Genomic DNA, 18,136 nt, shown 5'->3' on the forward strand with positions numbered 1-18,136 from the left:
AATTTATTTATGATTATTGATTTATTTTTGATATTATATTAAAAGTTAACTTACAAATATACTTAAACATAAATATAAAGGAAATACTTTATGGTTTATCTTTTACCTGGATAATTTTATTGATACATATATATTCTCTGTTTTGTGGCTATCAGTAAATTAATAATTTGATATTTTACTAATGAAGAATAATATATATATATATCACTTGTACAATCGATAACCATTTATCGTATTGCATTTTAAGGATTCACTTGAGATATTCCTTTAAATAATTTAAAGTAACACTTCTAAAATAAATAAGATTTATATTAAAGTTACTTAATAGTACTGATACGAATTGTATTTAATATTGTTAGATTATTTAACAAATATTTGTTACTGCTAAAATATAAATATAAAAATTGTATTTTATTGTGTAATTATAATTTGAATACTATAAATAAAAGAAATATGTCAACTGAACTTTATCCAAATGTTATTAATTGTTTGGTTTTAGAAGTTCGTCGAGTACCGATATTATGTTGTATAGATTTAAAAATGAATATTAACTTTTTAAGAGATTAAAATCATTATACACATAGATTAGTAAAAATAATCTAAGTTTTCATGTATTTTATGTAAATATTATCTAATCTAATTTTATTGCTCATTGTTCTAATTATTACTACTTTATAATGTTTAAATTTTCTTCTTCTAAATTAAATTAGATTTATATAAATTGTATACATATTTTAATAATGTATTAATTCAAATTTAATATTGAGAACTATATATCAAACATAACTTAAATGATGTGTGCAAAAATAATCTATTTGTATTGGCATAAATCTGTTTTTCAACAACAACAACAATAATAATAATAATAATAATAATAATTTTAATTTGATTCAGTTATGACATTTATGTAATTTACTAATATAATTAATACATATATTATATTTTGTTTTTATAAAATAAAAATAATTAAAAAAAATTTTTTTTTGTATTTAAATATATATTTTTACATAATATTAATATTATTTGTAATCAATACCACGCAAAAAACTGATCACAAATTTTATCACTGTTTATTTGAAAATGTGTGGCATTTGATACACAATTAAATCTATTTTTGTATGAATTAAATTAGTTGTACTTAAAAAAATAATATTTTATGATACGATTGATGCATTCAGTAATATTATTTACAGACTTTATGAAAAAAGTTGAAAACAAATATAATAAATTATTTTCATATTGAAAATTGACTTAATTATAGGCTTAATAAGATCTACGCATATCCAGACAGGGAGTCAAGTACCAAAGTCTACATTCGTGTAATGATGAATCATATCGGGTTCCTTGTGGACAAACGAATGTCTCTCTGAATCCATTGTAATGACATAAGTGAAAAACCTGAAAATAGCAATTATTTTAATAAGTGCTTTAAAAATTGAGAGAATAATTATTATAATATATAGCTAAATATGTGTAAATAAGCTATTTAATTTAAATTATTTGATATAAATTAAAACATGTTGATTACAACCTAATGATTTCAATTGGGAAATATAAATTGACTATATATTATCGTTAAATTAATTTTCATAGAATTTTTATTAGGCATAGGTACACTATTAATATGAACAGTTTGTCATATAAATGTTTGTAACCTTTGCCATATGACAACTATTTATACTCGTCTTAATAATAATATACGAATGTGTGTGTGTAGTGTGTGTAATGTGTATATTCTTATTTATTTCAATAATTTATAAATTAAATAATTTTTCTTTTTTACTAAAACGTGAATTTTCTTTTTTTATCACTGTTTTGACATTAAGAAAATAATTTTATTATGGAGTTAAATAGAATGACCAATTAATTTTGTTGTCAAATACGCTTGTATAATTTATTAAATTCTAAAAATTATTGTTTTTAAAATTATTCTATTTATGATGGCTAATTTGCATACAAAAATAGGTTATAAAATAACAATATTTCAAAGAATTCATGTATTATTCATTTTTAGAACATATATTGAAACAGTAAATAGCAATGTAAATAAATATATTTTGATAAATTATATAACACTCAAAACTGTCATAAAACACTATTTTCCTTTGACAGTTGATGTATTTTATACTTAATACTAAAAAAATAGTCCAATATAATGTTTCAATTAAAATATTTTACTCTCAAGAATTTAAATTTCTTATATTTTATATGAATAACGTAAGTTAATTCAAATTAATTGTAATATTAATTTATAAATTAAATTAAAATTATTAAAAAAAATATTCTAAACAGTTATCATAAAAATATTTTTATTTTTCATCATTAATTTTATTTCAAAAAATGTATTTTTAATAGAAAAAAAATTATTTTGGTAAAATTTTTTTTATTAAAATAATACATTATAGGTACATAATAATTATACAACATAAAAGTAATTTAATTTGCATAGTTATATTTGATGTTAAAATGTATTTAATTTCACTCAATTAAGTTAAATATACACAAACAATTTAATACAAATTATAAAAAAAATGTTTATGATATATTTGAACAATTTAAAATTGTATTTGAAGTAAAAAGTAAATGTGAGAAAATATATTGAAATAATATGGATCAAAAACAATTAAATTGATACAAAAACTAATTGATCCTCAAATCTTAATTTTTTTATTCTTATAAATCACAATACTAATTTAAATGTAATGGAAACATTTTAAATATGCAATTTATTCGGACTATAGTTAATCATTTTTTGGATACGCATATTATACAACCCTTAATATTATCATCTCATATAACATAAATTATTTATCATATTTTCTTTCAAGATATTAGCTGTATCCCAAAACAACGATACTTTATTGAACTAAACGCGATGCAGACAAGGTTATTTTGAATTCAATTTTCGAATAAAATTATAAGTTGTAACTAATTGTCATTTAATGGTGAATTATTTTGTTGAAGATTGCATCTCAAAAATGCTAATAAAATACAATAATTATAATATGATATATCAATTATTTTTATGGTATTCCATAAATGGAAATGTTTATTTATATTCATAATGTCGTCTTTTTTTCTTTTAAAAATTCGTAGGTATTGCATTTTTTATTATTCCACTTGTGGAGTTGTTGGGGCCAATATTATATATACTTATAGTGAATTTGTAAAGGTTTATTTATGATCACATACATTTAATTAGTATACAATAGATTACGTAGAATAAATTCATAATAAATACAAAACAAGAAGACTGGTTTATTTTCAATTAACGATTATAAATAACAAGTATATGAAAAAGTCAGTACCAAAATACTTAAATACTATGAAATTATTTCTCGACGTTGGTTGATGTTAATATAATAAATAGTATTGTTTAGTGTGGTACGCTCAAAAATTATACAAAAAAATAATCCTTATTATACGAAAAAGTTGAAAACTTCGTGGTAAATAAATTTATCTACTTGAAAAATCCACTCTAAAAAAAAAAAAGTAATCAACTATTTTTTTTTTTTATGTAACTTCGTTATTTTCTGTCGTACAACAAATTAGTTGAATATAATTGGTTTGAAAATATATCAACGAGATAAACCATAAACGTGCCTTGTATTAAAATAACAATAAACTTATATTTGTGAAATATATAGAAAGTAATAACATAAATTTATTTATATAGCCTAACTTATACTGACATACAGTGAATGCTCGAGAAAAGAAATGATAACAGTGCATACCATTTTAGGGGGTATTTTTTACGTGGCCAAGTGGCTACTGCATTTTGTACAGTAAAGGTTGTTTGAGTCACTCTACTATATATATTAAATTTTAAGTCAATGTCATTGTATAATACAAAAAACGAGTATAAGTAAGGACGTTCTATCAGCCTATACCACAAAGTAAATTTCATTACATATTTTTTTTTTTTAATTTTTTTAAAGTAATTGAATAATTTCTAAAGTATTTTTACTGTCCCAAAAGATGATGATTAATGATAGACATAAAAAAAAATACATATCATTGTAAAATGAATACATTTATCACTCTGTTTCGAACATAAAATGTTTTTATATCATATTTCTACTAATTATTGAAGGAATATAATCTGTAATCAATAGTAACCATTTAAAAACATTCGATATTCTTGAGCCAAAATTAATGCATGTGTTATGCGCTCTTCATTAACCTAAACCTATATGGATTAAAAACATAAACTATAGATACTCTTTGATTTTAAGGCATCGATTGATATAACTTTTATAACAATTGAGTAGTATTCATATTTATATAAAACATACAAAACAAATTATTTTATAAATTTATTTTTATTTTAAAATTACTTATTTAAACTAGATGATTAGTTTAAAATCTTACCATAATGAATGTATATGTTATTAGAAATAGTTGGAAGATATTTAATCAAGTATTTAAGTAAAATATACGAATTTTAGTTTAAATATTTAATTTTTTTATCATATTATTATTTTTGTATAATATTATTGAAATAAAATTCTTAATCATATCATTTACCTTGAATTTCACATCAACATTAACCTAACTCTTATTTAAGATACATTTTTTTTTTTTTTTACATATTTTTAAATATAAAAATTCATATTATACTTTGAATATCGTGGATAAAAACGCAATATATGTTCAATTATAATTTGTCTGTATACATAGTGGAATTTAATTAAATATAACGAAATAGTTTCATTAAATTATTTTACTTCCAAAATCATAATTCATTCCCCCCCCCCCCATTTATATTTTTTTTTTAGGTTTCAAAAACTTGTAAACCAAATTGAGATTGTTAATAAAATGCACCTATTTCACCTATTTCTTTAATAAAATCCACGGAAATCTTCAGTTTAGACGGATAGATAGTAAAACGATTGATATTTTTTAACACATTTTATATTATGCTTAAAAGCAATGCTTTGCTGAGAATAAAATACTGTATTATACTTTTTCTAAGACACTAAGCAGTATAGGATGATTTTCATAAAACAAAATTGCGTTTTAAAAAATGTTACCACGTGATGTTGGATTTTTAAGTTATTTAAAATGTTGTGAAAAAAATAATACATGATGTAATGATATTTAAAAATGGTATACTTGCAATTATTTGGTGCTTTACATAGTTGTATAATATATAAATATAATGATACATATGTATGATGCGTCAATATATTATAATTTTTTACCTGACATTGAGTTTTTGGATCTGGATATATTTTTCCTGATCTATCACACACAAAACCCGTCAAATGGATTTTGTTAACGTCTGATTGAACATCTATGATTTGATTGATATTATGATTGAATTGGTTAACGTAAGGCCGATGGGCATCATGTAAATTCCAACTCTAAAATTAAAAGATATAATTGTACATATTAGTTATTGTAACTATAAATACTTATCGTATTTTTTTATAAATGTTATAAATCTTATTTTAACTTCAGTAATTAAATATTTTTATATTTTTACATATTTTTAACACAACACATTAAGAAATTTTTAACATGATATTTCTTAGTATTTATAATCAAAAATATTTCCAATAAATTTATTTTAAAGCTGTTATATAAATTAACTAATATTTATTAATACATACTTAAAAATAATTTGAATTTAGTTATTAGATAATGAAAAATAAAATCATATAAATATGCAACTACACTATATCATAAAATGATATGCATTTTAGCTAATATTATACGTATACAGTTCATTGAGGGTATTAAATTACAAATACATATATGTAAATTAAAGGTATTTTATATTCTTAGAAATTCTATAAAAAAAGTAGACGTAAATAATATTAAATCTACCTATACAATCCCCAAGTCATTTACTTAGGAATGTACTATAAATTATACATTGTATTTATAAAGGATAATATTATAATTATACACTAATACATTTAAAATGATGACTTGTATTAAATATTAATTATTTTGATAATCATTTTAGTAAAATTTGATCTCAGTTTAAAACTTATAGTTGGTAATCGGAAATTTAAAAATTTCACTAAATGTTTATATTATCACTTTATATATATATTATATTTTTAAAAATATATTAATTATTTTAGAACTATTTATGGGTAAATACAGTTTTTGATTTTTCAAAGTTTTTTTTTCTCGTAAATATCGATGAAAAATATATCAATAGGTATAAATGTTTGAAAATTTAATATGAAGTTATAACTTTAAGTTTATACCTAAGATCTTAAAATTAATTTCAAGCATTTTTATACGTTTTGTGGTTTATATAAAAAAAAATTACCGGAAAGTTAAATTAATTTTTTATGTTCCTGCATACCCTGTAATTTTTGGTGACATTTCAGGCTAATTGAATATTATAGCCATATAGATTAAATTAATATTTATAAAATTTGCAATTATATTAAATTTGTTATAACCAGTATTGTTTTTCACAGTCACCACTTTATCAGGAAGTGATAAATGGCGATTAACTGAAATATTCGATAAGTTCTTGGATTTTTTGGATATACTCAAAGAATACTAAATGGTTACTATTTGATAGGCAAAGTAGTTTGAAATGCATCAGTTTGAAAATAGTAATTTAATTACTAACTTTTTGGGTAAGTCACAAGATATTGTGATTGCAACTCAACAATACATAATGGCAATTAGAACATAAATTGTATTGTAATTAAACTAACATAATTAACTTATTTATTATTTATACATGATTTTATTCTAATTGGTTATTGACATCCATTATATGAAATCTGAAATTGGAGGAGGCATATCAAATATTTTATTTTATATTAATTAATAGTTATATGATTAAAATAATGATAAATTTAAGAAAAGCAAACATTTTTTAAAAATAAATGCTAAAACCTCTTGTGAATTCCAGGTTAGGAATATAGTTTACGTATAAATATTGAACACTCCTATGTAGTAAAAATTTAGAATTTTCATAAAATACTATCATTTTCTATACTTAATGTAACTTCCAATATATTTTGACTCGTTTTGAGCTATTTATAGGTATGAACAATTTTCGATTTTTTTTTTTTTTTATTTATTGATATCAATAAAAAAATATTTAATAAGTCGAAATTCATTAAAATTTAATACAAAATCTTTCATAGATTTTAACCTACGTTGTTCTTATATCTGTAAAAATTAAATTATTATATGCTTTTGAAGTTATAATTTTATCAAAGTTTATCAAAATCGTGAAAACAGCAATTTATTTTGTAGTTAAAAGTTCATAAAAACTTTTCATTTTATATCTAAGTTTTAAACATTTAATATTAAATTCTACGTAAGTCATACAACTACATTTTTATAGACATTTTAATTTTAAATTCGGCAGAATTACATATTTAAACAATAAATAACGTTATTAATTATTTTGTTATAGTTTAAAAAAAATATTCATGGGTTCTTAAAATTTTGACATGTATTACATAATTATAATTTTTACTATATGCGATAACATTTTTAATTTATTTTAAGATATTACCTAATTATTCTATGAACTAATTTTTATTATCTCACGGTTTTTACATTTTGAATTATATATAGGTTGATATAGTATGTTATAAATATATATAATTATAAAAATAAAATACTAATAATATAAATGCAATGTTTTCAAAAATAATTATATCAAACATGAACCTACCACAATAATAAAAAGTAAAATTAATAACGTTTTAATAGCTATATTAAAAAATATATATATATATATATGATGAAGTATACTTATTATCTATTAGTATAGGTTGAGAGATCGCCTGTGCTCAGAATCGTTTTTCATGAACAGTAATATATCATTAAACTCAAATCTAACACACCTTTAACAGTTACCCTTTTGACACATAATGTACAGCAAAGCAGTATTCACTTACCTTCATTTTATAAATATAAGAAACATCGAAATTGATAGATAGACCCATTTATGCTAAATATTGGCACTTGTTACTTAACCATTACTTGCTAAAAACGAAAAAATTACGATTCCTGCTTCTCCAGTATAAATTTTATAACCAAAAGTTTTAATTTTCAGGCAATATAAATTTAACATATTATCCACATAGGTATCACATATTACATTAAATATAACATGAATAGTATTTTGTAATTTGAAAATATTCGTAAAATATGTACTATAGACTTTGACTATAAAGTTATAATCTTCAATAACGAAAATATAAACTGTATCGCGGCTATCAAAATATTTGTCAAAGGCATAAAAAAACAAAATTAGGTGAAATTCAACTATTAATTACTTTTATAGCACTTACAGTTTAAATCGTTTTGATTATTCATTTAAAAAAATTATACTTTGATTCTACTACTAGACTTAAGTATTATTATTATTCATAATATATTATTATTATTCTTTTTAAAAAAATACAATAACCATCATAGAAATATATCGTATTTTATGTTTATTTTAAGAATTGATATTTACTAGAATTGATAAATTTAATTCTACTCTTGATTGTATTTCTCTTGTATTATTTTTTTCAGATAGTTGATGTCATACAAATTGAAATTTATCTATAAAAATTGTATTGAGCGCAAAATATTGATAGAAACAGTGTTCAAAGTAAGCTTATAAAATTTTTAACTTATATACATATAATATATAGATGTTGTACTTTTATTTTTTTCGATTACTTAAAAACAATTCAAATTATTCATTCATACAGATTCGTTTTATTTTTAATTTGTTTAATAAAAATTATTGAATATTGGTATAAATATATATATATATATATTAAACATTATGACATAAAAACAATTGAATTCTATTTAGTTTGAATATTTGGTAAATGTTTTTTAAATGATGTACTCGTAAGCTAGTCCTGTGTGAAATAATTTCTCATTATGATGCAATACCAATTGTTGGTACTGTCATGGAATTACTTTTAAAATACTTTAAATTAATATTTAAACATTTTAATTGTTTTCAAAATTTCATTAAAGTTGCCCATAATATATATGTATATGTATATATATTAATATAAAAATGAAAGTTTTTACAATTACCACAAATTAAATAGGGTTTATACAAAATTATATAAAATAAAATAAATAATTAAGTTAAGCTATTTATATTTTAAGAGATAAGCAGATTTTGGTAAAAAAGTCATCCAGTGAAGAAAACTTCATGACCTAAATTTAACCATTTAAATAGAGCGTATTTGACGTCATCTTTTTAAATTTTAATTGTTAATCATATGAAAAATAAATAATTAGGTACTAATTAGTGTCATACAAATATATCATGTCTATGCGTAATATTTACGGCATAATTATAACAACTAATAAAAGCTCAACAATTAGTTATTAAAAGTGTATATATTATTACTTACTTATAAAAATCAAGTAAAAAATTATAGTGTTAAAAATAACAAACCACATAATAATATCCCTGTTCTAATAATTGTAAACGAGAGCTCATGCATGCGTACAAAAACACAATATACATTGTCAATTAGATACGGAAATTGATAAAAAAAAAAATTGCTTTTTAATATTATGTTTCAATCTTTTACTGCACTGAATACTTTTTCAACATTAAAAAATACAGTTTACGAGTTCTATAACCAGATTTTAGAAAACAACTGTAATAGGTATTTTAATTTCTCTAATGGTTAAAAAAAAAATGTGTAAAGATATCCAATTCAAATTTATGGGTATTATTTCCGTAAATTGTTTACGATTTACTTTACATTAAGATAGTATATAAAAAAAAAAAATAATATATGAATATATATAAATACAAAAATAATTATTTATAAACTATACGAAGAGATAAGAATTTTCTTGTTAAAACAATAATATCGTGTATTCCTGTATAACATGCAGACATTTTGAAACAATTGTTGTTATAAGCACGTACACTATAGAATTGTTCTGTGAATATACATAACTTGTGTTATATTTTTTTATATGTACTTTATTATACGAATTTGAATGACAGAACATGATTATAGTAATTTATACATTTTGAATTTATTTTAATATTTATAAGTGAGCAACGAAGGTAGTGTTAGATAGTTATTCATAATAACAACACATATTTAGTATGTATAGAGCATACGCATATATTTTGATGATTATTATTATTTATTCAACTTATTACATGGAATGTATTTAAGAATTTTTTTTTTCCATAATTTTAAGTCTTTACTTACAGTTACAAAACAATATTTTTGAAAATAAATTATATTTTTTACTTTTATCATTTTTTATTTAATTTTTTTTTTTTTTGCTTTATGAATGAAGACATATATTTAAAAACATAATAACGAATACATATATTTAGTGCATATCCTACTGATACCTCATGAGTATTAAAGCTACGATTTTTTTAGAATTTGATTTCATTAGATCTTTCTAGCATTTCAGAAAAGAGGAAATATTCTAACACCAGTACTTTATTCAATTACTTTGAAACTGATGTCGAAATTTTGCAATGACTTTGCTACATTTTGTCATCAATTTAAGTTCGATTATACCTATTTTATTTTATGTAAAACAGTTAAACACATATAATATTTTAATTTTATAAATTTTAGACTCGATTAGTTTACTTTTCATTAATACCGAAACTCAATTAAATAGTATATATTTTTGAGCTAATGCAAATTCTTATACAAAACATCCGCTGGTAATAGTTTAAATACAAAAATATTATAATAAATACAAATAACCTCAGAATTTAAAACTAAAAACCTAAATTTATAGTTGTTGTGGTTAAAATGTGTTGCATATAAAAAAGTCCAGTCTTTTTTTAAAATTAAATACAGTCCGTATATATATATATATATATATATACGAGTATATATAAAAAAATACATACATTTATTAAACTATTTTTATTATATATACATATATGGTATGTTGGCTATAATATATATAATGTATTTTTGTCCATGTAAGAACTTATGTATATGTTACTACTTATTCGTTATGTTTAATATGAGAAGTTGTTGAACCCAATATTTTTTCTTCGTTTATGTATGAGATTTAATTAGTATACACTAGTTTATTGATTTTAAAAAGTTTCCTAAATAAAAATAAAAGTGCCTTAATTATAACTTACCGGTAATATAGGGTATAACGGAACCCCTATTTGTCCCACAATGGGTGCTAAAGATAACTGTCCACTCCCAAAAACTTGATGAACAGACAGCTGTAGTGTTTCTGGTACCGGTCTAAATTTAGGTAAATGATAATTATTCTTATTTGAGGGTATTAATATTCTATACGTGGATTCAACTTCATTTTCAGCCTCGTACTTGCCTTCTGAAGGTACAAACCTAATTTTAAAACATGTATTAAAATTGTACATTTTGTTATGTCTTGTTTTTAATTTATAAACAAATTCATAATATGTGTATATATTATATTAGCAATAAAATATCAAAGTAATTTCTGTGCGTATGTTATCACATATATTTATTTATTTAATTATAATATTAAAATCAACACCTACCTAGTCGTTAACCAAGTAAGTATTATTTGTATTAGCTTATATAATGTATGCATTTGACAGAAGCAATAAATGTATGTATAAGTACTTAAAGCACTTAACACTATTATTTACTTTAGTACGTATATGAGTAGAACGTTAACCAATCGTAAAATTTAAATTTTACATACCATATTAAATCTATATGTATTATAATTTATAATGAATTACGATAATCCATGTTTATTATACATACGCCTATGTGCTGTTGCTTACCTGCCGTCTGGCATTTGGATCATTTTGACTACTGAGTTGTGTAATTCCGGATCGTTCCGGTGACTTTGGTGGAACGATTCTTTGGGTCTGGCTTCGAACAGAATACCATCCGGTATGGATATACCTTCTTTATTTAACATATTTAATGCCAAGCGGTCTGCATGAAACGCAGAATCTGGTATTTTACCACCAAAATATGGCAACACATTCTCACGGAACAACTGACGCTTTTGCTGTAAACAAAATTAGCACAAAATGTCATCACTAAAATAAAAACAAACTAAATGACAATTTATATGACACTTAATGTAAATAAATATTATATATATGTATATAATTTTGTCATTGTTAAAATTACATCTAAAATTAATAACAAATTAGGTTTTTGAAAATAAAAATAATGCAAGTAATATTGCCACAGCCGTAACCACACGACTATTCAGGCACAAGATTTGTATAAAATTAATTAAATTGTTTCAATAATTATAACATTAAATGATTAGGTGTAAAGAAATATCTATGCTTAATAATTCTGTAGTTCATATATATTTTTCTAATCTAATCGAATTTAAATTTGTTTATATAAAATTAAAAAGATATAATAATAACTAATAGATGGAATATAAATATGTCGGTAAGTTATATTAAATGTTGTTTCATTTTTATGATCATAATAATTGCTTTTATTGTGATGTAATATTGAACGAATACTGTTATTATATCACATAAATATTTACTGCACGATTAAAATACAATAGACAGATTCATAAAATTACAGATAGTTATTTTTTTAACTTATTTTTAATAATTTTCATACGTAATGAATATTAAACTTATAAACGTATATTCTAATATTCAATAATATATAAATAATTTAAAGCAGTAGGTATAAACTTAAATATTAAATTTATAAATTATTATAGTTATATAACTATATAAGAAAACACACACACACGTATATACGATTCATTTACATTATACTAGTGAGGATAACATAGATATTTGGTTGAATTTTAATTTTCTGTGGATTAACAAATAAAATCGTCTAAAACAAAAAAGTTATATCTTACATTTTGATAAACGATTTTATTTTTCTATTTGTGAGTGCGGTCACCACGGGGTATAAAATGTCCAAATACGGTCCTGCCTTGGTGTAACATGAGCTATGAGTGTACCATATATTTAATACCAAGAGTTAAGTGTTTTATCTATAAAGATAAAAAGATAAACTTAAGTTAGTACTAAAAATAATGTTTGTAGTAAATACACAAATTTTCAACTAAAACCTTACCCCACATTTCTCTCCAAATCTGCTCGTAAATCATTTAGTACACATTCACATATATTGTACGACGTCGTGAAATTGATTTATTCCTAAACGCTATACTCGCCAAAACTTTGAAACAAAATCTGTTTGTGTGTAATTTTGTATTGAATATTAATTATTATACATGAATTTCAATAACTGTGCATTCCAACCGATTTGAAAACGAAGAAGTTCGTTCAACACAGTGCATTTTTCTTTTTCTTGATAAATAATTACGAGTTAAATTATTTATTGTGAAGATTTACTTTGGTTTGCGGTGGTCATGGATCGAGTTGTAATATGGCACATTAGCATCGCTATATTATTATCACTATCATCATAGTGTAACTACTGTACAGACAAACCTATGTTCGCTAGATATAAAGAAAGTACAAAGTGAAATAATAGTTTGAGAACCGCTACTAAAAAACAAAATTACTTCCTAGAAATACATATATCATGTAACCAGCAAACCGCATCGAAAAGCGCCCGTAGTAATACTCGTATAAAAACATATCAAACAGGGTAGATGAAAAAAAAAATCATAAGTTTATTAAACCATATTATTGTAATATTCTCCGACAATTTAATTCTTTATTTCACATAGAAATTCTGTTCAAAGTTCAAACTACCCAACTCGTGTTGCTATTATAACTAAATCCAAAACTATACCAAAGACTCAATACTTTGTATGGACTCTCTCAGTAAAACTGACAATACAAAAAAAAAAAAAAATTAAAATCCATCAAATATTAATCTATACATTCAAAATAAAATTTACAATCAAGAAAATAGAAATTACAAAATAAAACACTTTTAGATCCCTAGACACTTCAACATAAAATTAAAAAAAAAACCGAACAAGTATCTAAGAATAAAATAATATCTGTGTGGCCTAGTCTGGCGCGATGGTAGCCTCGGTCACTAATGTGTTCCGAGGTCAAACATCGGCCGGCGTCGCTAGCTCTCGGATGGGTGATCACCCGAGTTTTTAATGACGAATCCATGGCACACACACATACACCCACATGTACCAACCCTGCTAACCAAACCTTACACAAAATACCTATTGTTCTTATGCACAACTAATGGCCTTAGTTACCGTGCTTAAATAAAATTAAAAAAAAAAAAAATCATATCTCATTAATTCTTATTAACAAAAATAAACTCCTTCAGAGATATACAAATATTAGTAAAAAATCAATATATTATTTTAATTTAGTAGTATCAACAATGGATATCTCATTATATTAAACTCAATAAATTTAAACAAAATATTATATCAATTACACGTTTTCTTTTGAAATAGAAAATTTGAAGTCATTCTTACTCGTCTTTTAGAATGTGACATACAAAATTCTCTTGCAGGTCTTTAATGCCTATAGAAGATGCCAAACTCACCAGAATATCAGAACTAATTTAAATTTTCCAAACTCATCCACCGAAATACTTAATAATTATTTTCAATCAATTCTACCACAATGAAATTCATAATCATCACCTCTCAACTACAAAATCAAAATCATTGTTTTTTTGTATTTCGTATACGAATTTGTTAAAAAAAATATAATCCCCATGGTCTATGTCACCGAGGGCTTAAAATAATAATGCGAAAAAAATCTTTATTCTTAGGTTTAATTTATTGAACACTATTTTCTTTGATTTGAATCTATTATGTGATGTAACTTTTAAAACATTTCATACCTCAAAAAAAAAAAAAAAATCGTACTGCAAACTGAATTTATAATATATACAACAAAGTACTGAAGCAACAATAATATCATGATGTTCTATGTTACAATAAAAAAAAAAAAAGTTACCACCTCTTCAACATCGAGGAAGTATATATTTTTGTTTTGAAAATATCACTTTTTACGAGTTAATCTGTCATTGACATTTGAAAAGAGTACACAGCAATTATAAAGCTAAGCGTCACATTTTTATTTTATTATTAAAATATCACATTTAAAATGTAAATGTCAAGTACACTATTATGTTTATATTAATATGGAAACATATTATGGTAAATCTTAATTATTTATTTCTAATAACGGCTTTGGTTGACTATATATAAGAACAAAAATATTGTAAGGCATACATTTGGTCATTACTTTCACCCACCCTCTTTCTTCTTCTATCCATATTATGAGTGTATTTATAAAGTTAATATTTTTGGAAGTTTTAAGTATAGGTATTTTATAATTTTAGATTTGTTATACTATTTAAAGAATATCGTGTTTGGTGATATTTTTTTTTGAAATGATAACCACCCTTTTTTATTGTAAATTGTTAAGCAAACGATTTTTTTTTTTTTTGTTAATGTTGGTTATAAGTTGATATGTAGGAATTTTTACGTACATTTTAACATATATATAAAATTAAGTATTTTAGAATATTACTGATTATGCCTAAACAATTTTTAAGAACTATAAATAATCATAATATGTACAATATATACCTCTAACTAACTTAAATGTATGAGCTAAATTTTAAATTAAATGACAAATTGTTTCATACGAAAAAGATTCTAAACAAATATATTTTATGATATATAATTATTATATATGTAATTTTTTATATAATTATTTATTTTATTATAATATTTTATTTTTTAATAAAAAATTAATTTTTTAAAATTTAGAATATTGCGCTTATAAGAAGTATTGGAAAATAATCTTATGCGGCAATACTAAGTTGTACAGCAGGGACAAGACTAGCTTCAGAAGGTATATCTTATGATGAAAAGAAAAATTAGAGAAAAAAAAAGAGGATATTGAAGCACTATTTTAATTATATGTACCAGATTATTTGAATTAGAAATAGAATATGGCTTGCTGAAACACAAATATATAAGAGAACAAATTTCTCTGTGTAACAATAAATGTTTAGATCAGAATGAAGTTATGAAAAAAATTAAATATAAGGAAATAACTATACGCGAAGCCGCAAGACAAAGAATAGTTGGTCATCAAAAATTCAATCGATGTAACTGCAAAATTGGATATGGTATTAAAAAATGTGCTTGCAATGCAGCGAAAATATTATGTATTCAAAATATCATAGTTATAATAATTGCACTAATAAATAATTTATATTGTACATCTATTTAATTGATTTAAATTAACCTACTAATTAAGTAGTAAGAAAATAATAAATTGTGTTTTTTTTTAATAATAAAAAAATGAAGAAGCATTGATATATAGGTTTTTAGTTCTAATATTTAATTTTCGTTCAATTAATTAATAAACTATTAGCATAATGCAAATATATATTTAATAAAATATGAATATTGTACATAATATGTTGAATTCAATAACTCATTTAATAAAAGTTAAAAAATATTATTATTAGCGTTTGATTAGGAATAATTACAAAAAACTCTACAGTTCTATGTTAGAACGACGTCCTTTGGATATCAAAATTTTGAATACGTTCTGACCGATAGAATGTTTTTCCTATTTTAAGCTGATAATAATGTTGATGATAAGTGACAATGAAACAACATGAAATGAGAAATAACTCACAAATAGATAATATAACGTATTATAAAGCGTTTATTACAGAAAATAGGTACCTATAACATTATACGACATTATGTGTTAGGTACGTAAAACAATGCTTAAACTTCTTTAAATTCAGTAATTTTTCATAAATATATATTATAATAAATCGTGTTTAAAGGTACCTAAAACATTATACGTCATTATGTGTTACATACAACAATGCTTAAACTTCTTTAAATTGAGTCATTTTTCATAAATATATATTATAATAAATCGTCTTTAAACAAATCAAATGACATTTTGTTGTATGTGTTATAAGTTAATATTTATATATTAAGATTTAAATAGTCATATTTATATAATATTAAATTATTTCTTAAAAGTAATAACTTACGAAATTATGACATATTCACATTGTACGTATAATAGGAAAATATTACAAATTATTACTTGAATAATATTGATAATTAGTACTTGAAAGTTAAATTTAAGTGCATATTTAAATTATAAATTATATAAATAATGTTATCATCTATTTATGTTCGTACCAAAACTAAAATAGGAAGAGATAAAGAGAGAAAATTATTATTTATCTAAACTAACTTACTATAGTTGTACATCAATAACTTTTGTTAATATCACACTATTATTCTAGATCAGTTTGACATAATATACCTACAAAACATAGTTATAACTTATATTTTTAAATACTGTTAGCAACAGTGTTATTTAAGTTATATAATTCTCAAATGAACTAGGTTTTTAACTATGCGAATTATTGGCAGCTAAAAGTCATTTATATTGTTCGATATTTGCTTTGACAATAATATAATATGTAAATAGATTTGTTGTTTTACATTATTGTAAATCACGTCATTCTACTATTTGATACTAATATAACTGTGCTATAACTACTTAACTATAAATAGAAATCGTCAATTTAATTGATTGAATACGTCAATCAGAGATTGTTTATACCATTTGTACTCTGTTGTTTCAAGTAGTGTAAGAAAAAAAATTACTTAATTATATTTTGAGTTTAATCTTTAACCGAACCATAGTAAGAATACTGAGGTGATATGGAACTTAGGATTTGCGTTGCAATGACTTATCTCGCTATCAACCCTTCTTGATTCTATATATTTCGACGGGTAGTTAAATTATAACGATTATAACACTTACTTTTTTTGACGTGCACGCATTGTTGAGAATCAACGTTACAATAAATGTTACGCGGAGTACCGTCGATGACCAGTCCGGTCGCATGGCACTGCCGCCGGAAGAGCAGTAAGTCGATCGTCCCAGAGCTTCTGGTTACGAGGCAGGCTAATGTTTGATCCGTTATTTTAATAAAATAAAAAAAATAAACAAAAACAAAAAACACCCGAATTCACGGTGATTTGATTACAAAACCAATCGTTGACAAAGATACCTACGCACTAAGGAAAATACAAATTAATTATTATTACAATATTCCCCGTGTATACGGGTTCGGTATAATACTTCGTTCGATCGCTTCCTATTCAGATACGGCTGATTACGAACCGCGCGCTCAGACGTGAACAGGTAAATTAACGGTCG

The 18,136-nt window shown here is 22.8% G+C and overlaps 1 protein-coding gene across 2 annotated transcripts; it reads right to left on the bottom strand.

The window, feature by feature from the left end:
* Positions 1 to 1,174: 1,174 nt before the first annotated feature.
* Positions 1,175 to 18,136, bottom strand: LOC112594691. Of its 2 annotated transcripts, XM_025339636.1 has the most exons (6): positions 18,059 to 18,136; positions 17,738 to 17,994; positions 11,747 to 11,979; positions 11,102 to 11,318; positions 5,205 to 5,366; positions 1,175 to 1,398 (listed from the first exon to the last, which is right to left on the bottom strand). In XM_025339636.1, exons 2-6 carry the CDS (start codon positions 17,819 to 17,821, stop codon positions 1,264 to 1,266), a joined length of 831 nt encoding a protein of 276 aa, XP_025195421.1. In that variant the 5' UTR covers positions 17,822 to 17,994; positions 18,059 to 18,136; the 3' UTR covers positions 1,175 to 1,263. The 2 variants fall into 2 exon arrangements, with proteins under 2 accessions (XP_025195421.1, XP_025195420.1); XM_025339635.1 differs by having other exon boundaries at positions 17,738 to 18,126.

The sequence above is a fragment of the Melanaphis sacchari genome, unplaced genomic scaffold (genome assembly GCF_002803265.2).
Source record: "Melanaphis sacchari strain LSU unplaced genomic scaffold, SCAv2.0 Contig23_pilon_pilon, whole genome shotgun sequence".
Lineage (NCBI taxonomy): Eukaryota > Metazoa > Arthropoda > Insecta > Hemiptera > Aphididae > Melanaphis > Melanaphis sacchari.